We start from the raw sequence: 13,052 nt of genomic DNA on the forward strand, positions 1-13,052 counted from the left end.
CTGGGCCTGAAGGCAATCTGGTCACTTCCTGCTCATGTGCAGACAAGTCTCTTCCTGTCTCCTCACACCCCGCCAGTCTCCCACCTCAGAGACAAAGCATTACTTGGAGCCCTGACAGATCCCATTCAACACCCTTTTCATGTCAGAAGTGGGAGAGAGAAGGAAGAAGCAGTGACCCCGCTCTACTGGCTAGTCCAGGTCAGCCTCCCACCCCAGGCCTTGGCCTTTGTTTTAACTATGGGAAGAGAGAATGTTTTGTGACCCTCACACATGCAAAAAGCCTAGTATTTGGGTTACTAACTTAGAGAACTTTCACGAACCTATTGTTTCCTGGACCTAAGTGACTTTCAACTCCACATAAAGCTCTCCTGGATCTCAGAATTTAATATCTGACACAAATAACCCACTGTGAATCAACAAAGCTATTGATTGTTCAGTGGAATTGCAAAATACCAAGGGGGAGACGGAAGAAAGCATTCTGTGGTGTCAATAGCAGGTACAACTGAATTTAACCTAAGCAGGGCAGGAGGAAAAATCGTGGAAATGCAGAGTTACCCAGGGCCTTAAAAACTGTTTCAGGGACTGTTGAAGAAGCAGGGAAGGAGCTTCTGAAGCCACTGCTGATATGCGGTGACCACTCATGTCACACTAGGCACTGGGCTGAGCAGCTCCAGGTCTTACTTCCTCAAGGTAAGACGAATAGTGGCCCCTTTTATAGATGAGGAAATCAAGGCCCAGAATAGCTGATCCTTTCCAAAGTCACAGCTGGGAGATGCAGGGCAAGGATGTGAAACCCAGAGTCCCCCCCCCACCCCAATTTCCAACACCTCCAACAATTTGCTACTGTAGTCGCTGTAAACCAGAAACTCACGTAGCCAAACTTTGTTAGGCTTTTACTGAAAATGGGAATAAACAATTTATGAAATAGAATTTGAGGGGCCTTGTGATAAAATTAGCTTGGTTGCTAATTTCATGTCTTGTGTATGTGCATGTATGAGCACACCTGTGTGTGTGTGTGTGTGTGTGTGTGTATGTGAGCAAGAGAGAGAGAGAGTGCAAGAGAGAGAGCAAGAGAAAATGCTTGCCTCCAATAAGCTAAGTGTCTGCACATCGCACAGACCAGGCTTCAGGACCTCTCACCTCGGTGAGACGTATGTCTGCAGGGATGCGGTCTCCGATCGAGAGGGACACAATGTCTCCAGGAACCAGGTCTCGTGCAAGCAGGTGCTGGAGCTTTCCTTCTCTTATGCTGCATTTGAAATGGTAGAAAGCAAAAGCACGCTGATCACATCCCATTTTTGCACACTTTAATAAGTTTGAGCAAAGAATAGAGAATCACACTTTCTCTTTCACTTACGGACAAACCTTTGTGCCTTTATGGTTTTATTGTATTTTAAATTCTCATACCCTAGAAGACTTTTGGAAAAGTGTGTGGCTTCTGGGGGACCTGGGACCTCATCTGAAAAAATGGGGCTACCACTGTTTACCCTGCCTGGAAACAAGGCAGAGCCACATGGCCTCTGGAAGCTTCCGTAGGGGCAAGTCAGCAGCTCTAAAGCTTCCTTAATGGAACCAGGAGCTAGCAGCACTTCTGTCCTCAGAGAAGACACCACTCTGGTAATGGAGAGCCATCTCCAGCCCTCAGCATGGAAGAGCCTCATCAGAGCTGATGGGGGGTGGGTGGGGTAGGGAGCATTGTAAGTGCCGGAGAAGCCTGGGACCTTCCTTCCCAGTGGGCCAGGAGCCCTCCTCACAGCAGTGCCAGGAACAATGCATGCGGTTCCATGCACAGGCTCCACCTGCTGGCCCACCACACGTCCCCCGCCCCTTGGATGCTGCAGCCCCAGCTGCACTCCTGCCCCACCTCTGGCCCCCTTCAATTTGTCACCTACACAGTGGCCAGAAAGCTCTTAAAATGCAAGAATCAGATCCCAGCTCCCTCCTGCTCCAAACTTCTAATGACTTTCGAGGACCTTGGATTCAATCCCAAAGGCTCTGCTAAGGCCCCCTTGACCTGGACCTCCCCCCTCCCTCATCCCTGCTGCTCCCTCTCTCAGGCCACCCAGCCCTCAAACACACCCAGCTCTTTCTACTCTCGAGGTTTTTGCTAACCTTGGACGTTGAAGAGGACATTTCCCTCCCTCTTCTTTGTTAACAGAACTCACTCTTGTTCAGATATCCACCCCTCCCCCTCCACAGCTGTCTGTTCTAGGGAGTGGGTCCCGACTCAGTGAGACCGTCAGGGTGATCCCGCCCTCTCCCATGACTGGCTTAGGCACAGGCATGTTCCAGAACACTAGGTTTTGAGACACGAGTGGACATTTGCTGCGGGCTCGAGAGAGAGGTTTCCTCATTCTTTGAGTTCTACCAACCTGCCTGCCACCGCTGTGCTTGAACATAAAATCACCTTTTAGAAATGACTTCTGGGCACGTTAATAATGCATACTATTCACTTGAAAGGCCAAGATTTGATACTTAAACTTAAGATCAGATCATCAGTCACATAAATCGTAGATGCGCGTGCGTGTGGCTTCTTCATTTGTTGGCTCTGATGCCTGGAGCTGTGGCCGGTATCTTAGGAGCTCGAGGGGATCCAGCCAGATGACAGAACCAACAAGCCAAGGATGGCAAAGTGAAGAAATGAAAGGACCAGGTCCTCAGCATCTTCTCAACCTAACCAACCACACTGTCCCTCCCACCTCAAATCCCTTGCCATGAGACGACACAATTTCTCTGTTTTGTGTGGCTGAGCTGTCCCTGGAGCCAAGAGCACCCATCAGATATTCACCTGCTGCTCCCTCAGTTCTTCCCATGCCTGGCTCCTTCTATTCCTCAGGTCTCAACTGAAATACCAGCTCCTCCTCAAATGTCAGATCAGGGCAGCTGGATCACCAGCTATTCAGAGCTGGTCCCACTCCTCCAGCAACTGCTGATACATCTCTGGGTGGTTTTCCTGTGGCTTTGTGTGTGTGTGTGTGGGGGGGTGCTGTTTGGCTGTCCTGTACCTGTCAGAATCCACAGTCCTCTTGCCCCTTCACTTTGTTATCTGCCTCCCCTGGTACAAGCGTGAGCGCTCCGAGGGCCAAGGCCTTCCCTTCTTGTTCATCTGTGTAACCCTGGCACCATTCCTCCTGGCACACAGTAGATGCTCAATTAAGATGTACTGAGGGCAGAGGATGGGGGAACCCAGGAGGGGCCTGCGTGGCAGGGGTTTCTTCTGGCTTGTACAACAGGCCTCAGATGCCGAGACAGGGGCTGCCTATCTTCAGGTGCCCTTTGAGTTCTACCAACCTGCCTGCCACCGCTGTGCTTGAACATAATATCATCTTTTAGAAATGACTTCCGGGCACGTTAATAATGCATACTATTCACCTGAAAGGCCAAGATTTGATATTTAAACTTAAGATCAGATCATCAGTCACATAAATCACTTCCGTTTCTGTTTGTTCAGATGATGACATCACCCATCACACATCTGGATTTCTGACAGCCTTGTTCGTCTACTTACTAAGCCCAGACATTTTTTGTGACCCCGGTGAACCTTCTAGAATTGACTCCCCTTCTCTTGCGCTTCCACATCATCCTCTTTTTGTCTCTGTTACTCGTTATTCTCTGCCTTGTATTCTACACACACACACACACACACACACACACACACACACACCCGCTTGCTGGCTCCTTGAGAGGCGGGACTCATCCCACCGAGATCTTTCTATCTGCAGCCATGCGGCACCACTGTGCCATTTATATCCAAATATATGTTAGGCATTTCCCCCAAACATCATCGTTCAGAAAACAGAGTTACTATACGTTTAAACCTTTATGAAGCCCCTCGGATCGTGAGATACTTTCAGTTACTTTTGAGCAACACGTGCTTACTTGGGAAAGACACATGGCCCCGAAGCAACCTCAGCAGAGCTAGTCAAGGGAAGGGGTGCAGACTTAGACCTTTTCTGAAATCAGACCATTTCTACAAAGAGGAAAAGCATGTGGATTACTGGTATACTAGAAATTATGTGGAGAAAAAGCCAGGCCCCAAACACTTTCTCCTGTGTGTGTGTCATCTCCTCCCCAGGGGCGGTGGCCCCAGCAGCGGCTCTAAGCCTTGGCTGTCCCGGGAACAGCCCCCACGAGCCCCCACCGGCTATTTATGCTAAGAACAGTGAAGAGCTCACTTCCCCAGTAGCCCCAGCCACACCCAATTCCTCAGTGGTCCTGTGTGAGTAGTGGTGCTGTATTAGCATGGATTACAGAACATTCCAGAAAGTTCTATCACACAGCACTGAGGTTTTGTCTTTCCTTCCTCCTCCTTAAACATCTTTGGTGAGGGCTGTGTGATAACAGGAGGCACCGTGGAAATGTCCGGGCAGGAAAGAGGCTGGCAGGGCGGCGGGGCACCTGGCTGGAGGTCATCCTTGTGTCATCTCACCCAGCAGCCCAGTGGCCTGGAGCCTTGGCCTGTTCTAGCCCCACATCCTCTCATCCCCTCTCGGAGAATCTAATGCAACCTCTGAATGCCCTCCATAGGAAAAATGGGCACAGCATTGCACAACCTACCATGGGTTTTGTGGACCGCCTTCTTCCCAAAGCCATTCCCACCATCTGTGCACAGCCCCAGCCCAGGCTCCCTGATTAGACTCTGACGAGAGACTTGAGCCAGAGAAGTAGAAGGACATGCCCAACGACACAGAGTAATCTGTTGGCAGGGCAGATGCCAGGTCTCCCAACCCCTGGAAAGACATGGTCCTCCTCCATCACGCTACAAGAGACACAAATATTGCCAAACTTTTGCCAAACTCACCAACCCATGGGCTCCTCTGATGAACCAAAAAGTTCCAGGGAATCTCTGACTTACCAGTTACATTCAGGAGGAACCAGCTTGGTCAGCTCTTCCAGGGATTTCTCCGACCTGTATTCCTGGCAGGCAGGACATTGAACACGATAATCAAGACTGGGAACCCCACAGAGCCACCAGCACACCCAGGTCACCCTGACCAAGACCTCAGAAACATAATTACACACCTGGATGAAGGCAACAGTGACCACGATCAGGACAGCCTAGGGAGCAAAGGGGGAAGGTGATGTCAGCACCCAGCTGTTGAGTGAGTGGGTGAATGAGCCCATGGAAGGCGGGGCACAGCACCTCACCTTTCCAAATAAATTTCCTTTCTTCTTGCAAAACAGGCACAGACAAATTTATGAAACAGATGAACCCTCTCCCACCCAACCCCCTGAAAAAGATCAGAAAAATCATCCCAAATTCTGGCATCCACAGGTTCACGTTTTAGGGCACCCTTCTAGATTTTTCCGCATAGATGTAAATACAGGATCCTAGAGTACAGACATATTGTCTTATAAACCACCTTTGCACACAACATATTGTAAACAGCATTCCACATCAGAAGGTTTGGATGTGGCATCCCTGGGTGGCGCAGTGGTTTGGCGCCTGCCTTTGGCCCAGGGCGCGATCCTGGAGACCCGGGATCGAATCCCACATCAGGCTCCCAGTGCATGGAGCCTGCTTCTCCCTCTGCCTGTGTCTCTGCCTCTCTCTCTCTGTGACTATCATAAATAAAAAAAAAAAAAAAAAAAAGAAGGTTTGGATGTAGCTTCCGCCTTTTCAACAAAGGAGCAAATGCCACTTTAGGGAAGGAGTTGCTTTTGTATTTTAAGAGAGCACATGACAGATAGAGGGAAGCAGGAATGACAGTCATCAAAAGGTATTCAGTAGGAGCCAGATATGAAAGGTCATATATTGCATGATTTCATTTATATAAAATATCTACATGGGTCATAGAGGCAGAGAGCAGAGTGGAGGTTGCCAGGAGCTGGGAGATGGGTTGGGAGGGATGGAGAGGGGGAAAGAAGGGGGAAGGGGAGGGAGATGGGAGGGCAGAAGGGAGAGAGGAAGGGAGGGGGATGGGAAGGGAGAGGAGGAGGGGTGACGGTAAGTGGGAAGTGGGAAGTGGGAAGGCCTGGAAGATGGGAGGGGGAGGGGAAAGAGGAGGAGAAAGGGGAAAGGGGATGGAGGTAGTGTGGGGGGTAGGGAGGGGTCTCCTCTTAAGGCAAGGAAGTATTTTGGTACTAGCTAGAGGTGGTGGTTGCACAACATTATGAATGTGCCAAAGGCCACCGGAATGTACACTTTTAAATGGCCAAATTTTTAAATCATGTGACTTTCACTTAAAATAAAAAAACCTCTTTTTAAAAAGGTGCTCAATGGTTTCCTCTGGGTAATGGCTTACAAAGGCTTACAAATGGTTTGCTCCTTGTTCCTCATGCACAGAGGGGATGCAGCAAATCCAACCCAGGGGTCATAAAGAAGGAATTCACTGTAATAGCAAAGAACTAACTAGAAGCCACCCAGGTATCCACCAACAGTGATGGCAAAATGAACCAGCACACCTCCATGGGCGGCAGAGAAGGATGAGGATTTGCTTTCCTTTCTTTCTGCTGTACTCCCCCACCCCCCCCCCACCCCCCAAGGCCAAACTCGTTTTCCTTGCATGCTGAAAGGGGCAAAGACTCCGCAAGCCCCTTGGCAGTGGGGCTGGGAGCCCGCTTCCCCGCCCCCCCCCCACACACACTCACCATGGCGATGCTGACTGCGTCCTCGTACTGCTTCGTGAGGACGCTCACCAAGGCGGATGCCAGGAGCAGCAGGATCAGGGGGTTCTTAAACTGCAGAGTGAACACAGGGCAGCGGGGTTGTGGTGGGGTCTCTTCTAGTTGGTCCCCATCACACAGCTCTTCCCTCAGGGCCAGGCTTCCAGGCTGGCACCAACCACGTGACCCCAGGACTAGGGAGGAAGACCACCCCAGCCAATGGTTCTCTTCCCCCTGAAATCCCACCCCTGCAGTTTCTTGGGGGGTGGGATGTGTGTCATCCAACACTGCCTGTCCAGATAGCAGCCCCATCCCCGACCTGGAGTTCTTGGTCTCACCCTGCCATGTCTCCATGACACTCCAGGGCAGGACCTGGCCCCTCTGGTGGTTCCAGGTCCATGCTGCCAGCTCTGCTCCAGCATGGCCACTGGGCCAGCTCCCCAATACCATGTGCCCCGATTATACCAACCTGCTCCTGTAACTGCCTTGGAGGGCTCCTATGATGTCCTTCCTGAGAAAACGGGCCCCATAGAAACTTCCCAAAAGGATTTTTACTTGATTGCTTTATGTATCTATTCCCTCATTTCACAGATCTATTACATAGTAGTTCATGTTACCGATGATTGAAAGGAAACATAAACACAAACACACAAAAACAGAAGAGAGACGGGAGACCAAAGATCAGGATCAAGGTAAGACTTAACATATCAATATGCAAGTCCTGTTTCAGTGGTTTAAAATGCAGCTGTGCATTTGGCTTTGAGCTTCCTAGCAGCCAAGGCAAAAAGAGAAATGTGATCAGATGTGTGATTCATGAAAAGAAGCACAACAGTGTTGTGCATGCAGGGATTTAGTGCCCCTTACTCCCCATCCCAGACTTGCTGTGCTTTATCTCCTCTGAATGAGGGACAGGACACTTTGTGGTCAGTTCACCAGCAGCCCTGAGTTAGCCACAGCATCTATTTTGAATTCTCAAGACTGAGCAACTTGAAGACATTTTGTCTTCTTAGCTACAATGTTTCTGTGATCATATCTGAAACTTGAAATGTGCAAAGTGAGGGTAGGAATTTTTAAAAAATCTTAAAAAAGATTTTATTTATTTATTCATGAGACACACACACACACACACACACACACACACACACACAGAGGTGCAGAGACACAGGCAGAGGGAGAAGCAGGCTCCATGCAGGGAGCCTGACATGGGACTCGATCTCAGGGGGTAGGATTTATTCAGACACTGCTTTGAACAAATCAACTGAAAAAGGCGTCTTTGAGGCCTGTGGGGAAAACTGACTGTGGACCTTGAACTGGACCAGGCCATGAAGTGACAATGGTATTGGTGGGACAAGAGTATTATTGTCACATCTGAGAAAAAAAGAGAGAGAGAAAGAGGAAAATGTCTTCTAATGATACATAGCAAAGTATAGATGGCAAAAGGATTCAATATCTAGAATTTGAAAATACTGCAAAGAAAAGTGAGGAATAAAAGTGGGTCAAATGGATTGATAATTGTTGAAGAAAGATAATGGGTATGTGGGGGTCATTATATTATTTATTCTTTCTACTTATGAATATATTCGTAAAAGATTTTGTTTATTTATTTGAGAGAGAGAGCAAGCACAAGCAGGGTAGAGGGCAGAGGGAGAGGGAGAAGCAGGCTCCCCACGGAGCAGGGGCTCCGTCCCAGGACCCTGAGATCAGGACCTGAGCCGAAGGCAGATGCTTAACTGACCGAGCCACTCGGAGGCCCCTTTACCTATGCATGTTTCTGAAATTTTCTCTAATGAAAAAATCTAAGAAAAAGGTTTCGGCTAGTGAAGTCCCAAGTTTGGTGCCGACCGCCCCTGACAGTGAGACCCGGGTTGGGGGGTCCCCGGGCAGCCCGCACAGGGAGGGGCTGTGCCCAGTGCTCCGGGCCACGCACTCACACCGCAGGGCGGCTACAGCCTTTCCTTGGAAATCCAGGGAGGATGGTGTCCAGGAGCAGGGGGGACACGCGAGCTCCGGAAGGGGGCCTGCCATAAACGACCACAGCCTGAGGGCTTCCAACAATGTAGGCGGGTTCTCTCCCAGCTCCGGAGGCCGGAACCGTATGAAGGTGCTCCTGGGGCCATACTGACTCCGGAGGCTCCGGCGGAGAATCCTTCCTGCCTCTTCCAGCTCCTGGTGGCGACCAGCCGTCCCCGGTGTTGCCTGGCTTGGGACACACCCCTGCTGTCTCTGCCTCTGTTGTCACGTGGCCCTCTCCTCCCATGGGTGTTCCATGTGTCTCCCCTCTTCTTATCAGGGACACCAGCCATTGGATTTAGGGCCACCCCAATGCAGTACGACCTCATCTAAACTAGTCACAACTGCAAAGACCTTATTTCCAAATAAGGTGCTATTCTCAGGTTCCAGGTAAACATGGGTTTGTGGGCACACTATTCAACCTAGCAGTACAGAGGGGAAGAACATCTCAGTCCAGTAGAGCCAAGAGGATTTCATTTCAGCCCCGAGCCCATCACAGACTTGCCATCCAGTTGGAGAGAAATGAGGTGAGGGATGTACAAACAGGGTTGAATATGCATCACACACCAGGTACCTGGATTCTCCAGGCCACCTTCTGAAGCTCAGTTATCCTCACATGTGTCCGGCCTCTTCTGCCTCAGGACCTTTGCACTTCTCCCTCCTGCACATCCTTCCTCCAGACCCTCAATGGCTCTTTTCTTCATTTCATTCAGGTCTCTGCTCCAAGATCACCCCCTCTGGGCATCAGTCAAACGGCTCCCCTGACCACGCAGCCCAAAACAGAACGGCCATTTCCTGGCAGCTGTGCTGACTCATTTCTCCCCACCATGCTCACACACGCAGCTGTCTGTCTCCCAAAAGCAGGAAGTTGGTCTGGCTGCTGCTCTTTGCGCAGTGCCTGGTACTGAAGGTTCCCTGCTCTAGGAAATGTAAGAGATATTTTTGCAAAGGCCCTGGCTGGCGTCTGTGGCAGTTTTAATAGGGCAAAGGCAGGAAGGAGGACGGTTGGGGAAATGGGAGAGCCTCCTGGTGGAAGGGGCACCGAGGGCAGGAACTGATCACCCCAGAGGCCCAGTGGCAGAAGGGAGGCCGTCCCCACTGCCTGTGTGGCCTGCTTCCTTGAACTCCAGCTGCCAGGAGCCACTGCTGCTTCCTTCCATCCTGGGATTCCGGGAAGCTTTCGGGCTGGCAAGAGCCACCCGTGCACCAAGAAGTCAAATTTTGGTGCCAAATGCGTCAAAGAGTCACACCTCCCGGTGTGCTGAGACCTGACCAATGAGTGGATGAGCGGCCCCCAGAGCACAGCTTGAGGATGCTGCAAGGAGGACTGTGACTGGCCCCTCAACCGACCAATCACGAAGCTTTAAACGCAGAGCCACTAGGAAGGCTGCTGAAGCCCAGGAACCACAGACCAGAGAGACAAGTGTCAGGGACAGGAGGGAGGCCAGGAGGGGAAACCGGGGCAGTCTGAATGACTTCAGGTATCTGGGTAGTCAGCCTGTTACCTGGGGCTTTCTGAATGGATACTGGGTAGGTGGTGGGGGTGCTGACTCCTAGACCAGAACTTGTAGCCATGTGTATTTCCAATTTTTCCCTCCTCTTCCCAGTGGCTTCCAGGCATCCGACTTGTGTGCCATCCATCCCGCACGGTGCCAGCACCAAGTGCAGAGGCGAAGAAGGGTGGGGGCTCTGGAGCCAGCTGCCTGGCTTCACTCCCTAGCTTGCCACTTACTGCCATGTGACATTAGGCTCCAGCTGCCAGACAGACTGTAAGACGGCCAGTTAATAGTGAATTTCAGATAAACAAGGAATTTTTTTTGGTATAATTATGTCCCATGTGACATTTGGGACACACTTATACTAAAAAAACCTCTATTTATCTGAAATTCACATTTCACAAGGCATTCTGCTTGTCATTTGCTAAATCTAGCAACCCTACACAGCCTGGGGGACATATTTCAACCTCTCTGTTTACCCTCCTCATCTCAAAATGAGGATTAAGAGGAAGATGAAGTCAATGCTTCCTTATTTACTGGATGAGTATGGTGCCCAGCATGTGAAAACCTCTCTATGAATGTAACAGCTATTGTTCGTGATCACGGCTGCCTGGGTAGTTAGTGATCTACTCATGGCCATCCCTCTTGTCTAAAACTAGCCTGAATGAGCATGAAACTTCCTAATCTTTGTACCACACATCCACCATGTTGGTCCAAGGACATCCCGCAACCAATATTTAAAGAATGAATGATCATTCCACCCTCTCTGGCTTACACCAGTTAATGTCAAGGAATGACACCTACCTGGACAAGATATTTCTTCCACACAGGCTCAGTATTATCAGCGACAAACTCATTCCAGCCATGGACCTGCCTTCGCTGCAACACCGAGAACTCGGACAGCCCATTTCGTAAGTCCACCTGGAAGGACACGGTTAAGCACAGACTCACCGATGGGCCCTGAAAGACCAGGGAGCCCACTGCACAGAACTCCCACTTTGGAAAGCCAGCCACTTCCAAAATGGACAAGAAAATTCGGCTGGCCAAAAAGGAGAAGGAACTTGTTCAAAGACCTCAAGCAAATAGGAACAGAGAGAGAAGGAAAACCCATAGTCCAGTTCTTTCTCAAATGGACTGCACTTTTGCCCTATAATTATAGCAGAAGAGACAACCTCGACCTTATATTTCAACAAGCTAGATTGTAGCAGGAATTCCAGAAAGGTAGAAACAGTTATATTTTCTTCTTTAAAAAAATAGGCCTTGGGGACCTAAAATGGTACAGCTGTGATACAGAACAGTATGGGGATTCCTAATTAAAAATAGAATCTGAATCATACATTCAACAACGGTGAAGATGGCAAATTTTACATTGTACGTTTTACCATAATTAAAAATTAAAAAGGAAAAATAAAAAAGGCCCCTCCTTAGAAGCAACAGCTAAAATTACTATATCATACATACATTGTGCCAGATATAATTTCAAGCTCTTTACAGAAACTATCATTAAATTGATAATTATGTAAGGTAACTTTGCTATTCTGGTTGCAGCAAAGGTGTCCTTGTTTTTAAAAAGTTGGCAACAAGAAAGCTGTACCTGGTGAAAGAGGTGACAGGAAAAGTTGAACGGATCTCTAGATTTCAATAAAGAAAACCAAGCATGTTTGCTAGACAAGGGAAGACATTTAGGTGAGGCAAGACTATTTCCTTCCCTTAATACTAACAAGCAGGACTTGAATTTAAACAGACTTCTGAATTATTCTCAAGAAAAGACTAGCATGATGGGGCGCCTGGGTGGTTCAGTTGGTTGAGCATCTGACTCTTGGTTTCAGCTCAGGTCATGATCTCAGGATGGTGAGATCAAGCCCTTTGTTGGGCTCTGTGCTGGGGGCATAGAGCCTGCTTGGGATTCTCTCTCTCCCTCTGTTCCTTCCCTCCCATTTGTACACCTTCTCTAAGAAAGGAAGGAAGGGAGAAAGGGAGGAAGGAAGGAAGAGAGAGAGAAAGAGAGAAAAGGCTGGCATGAAACACCAATTTCCCAACCATCTTGAGATTGTGGCATAGACCCCTTTATTGGTAGATTTTTATTTGCTTCCCCAAAGTGTGGTGGATTATGAGTAAACACACACACACATCACTATGTTTGCTCAGCGTTCTTCTAGTAAATGAAAAACAGAAGGCAAGCAATGTTCTTTAGCTTCAGAGAAGAGCTTCATGGAGGGAAGGCAGTGTGTGTGTGTGTGTGTGTGTGTGTGTGTGTGTGTGTGTTTATGGCCTTGCACTGGAAGGCCAGGAAGTCAAATCCACTTGAGAAACATGTAAGAATTTGGTTTCGGTAATTGCAAACACCCCAGATTATAAATGAGGAAGTGTGTAAACAGAGGGTGATTAAAAGTTGGAGCTTTCATGTCAGACCACCTGGACTCAGGTCTCACTTGCTCCTTTGGAACCGTGGGGGTGAGTTACCGTGTTCTCTGGGTCTCTGAGTAAGAAAAACAAGGATATGGAGATTCGGGTGGTGCCCATCCTCTGGCAAGGGCCCCATGAGGGTTGGTTCCAGTGACAGCCATGATGATGATAGTTCACGTGGGATAGCGGAACAGTTCAACATCAGTAGCATTTTCTAGCAACGATGATAAAAATGTATAATTTGTGTTGCTTTCTTCTGAAGCTAAAAGCCTTCCCATACCAGCTTCAAAGGCAAATTCAATTCTTACATAAAACGCTTTGGCCAAATCCTCTCTGTGGCATTTGCTGGCCTCCTTCGGTGACAGAGCTACAACTGTTTTCTCTTTTTCGATGGCTTTCGATTCACATTGTCCGCCAATCTGTGAAAAAAAGCAGGATTTCTGTTAAGCGAGTTGCAATTTTGTACTGCTGCGTTGTTTCAGAGAATAACATACACAGAGAAGGTGCACATATCTTAAGTGTACAGCTCAAATT

At 49.0% G+C, this 13,052-nt stretch overlaps 1 protein-coding gene across 1 annotated transcript in view; it reads right to left on the minus strand.

The window, feature by feature from the left end:
* The window catches only part of ATP2C2 (ATPase secretory pathway Ca2+ transporting 2), a 59,934-nt gene that overhangs the window by 27,868 nt on the left and 19,014 nt on the right, over positions 1-13,052 (minus strand). Inside the window, exons 2-7 of the mRNA XM_025427013.3 lie at positions 12,827-12,937; positions 10,917-11,033; positions 6,592-6,681; positions 5,023-5,058; positions 4,856-4,917; positions 1,141-1,249 (exon numbers count right to left, since the gene is read on the minus strand). Of these exons, the coding sequence (XP_025282798.1) occupies positions 1,141-1,249; positions 4,856-4,917; positions 5,023-5,058; positions 6,592-6,681; positions 10,917-11,033; positions 12,827-12,937 (525 nt within the window). The remainder of the gene's footprint in view (positions 1-1,140; positions 1,250-4,855; positions 4,918-5,022; positions 5,059-6,591; positions 6,682-10,916; positions 11,034-12,826; positions 12,938-13,052) is intronic.

The sequence above is a fragment of the Canis lupus genome, chromosome 5 (genome assembly GCF_003254725.2).
Source record: "Canis lupus dingo isolate Sandy chromosome 5, ASM325472v2, whole genome shotgun sequence".
Lineage (NCBI taxonomy): Eukaryota > Metazoa > Chordata > Mammalia > Carnivora > Canidae > Canis > Canis lupus.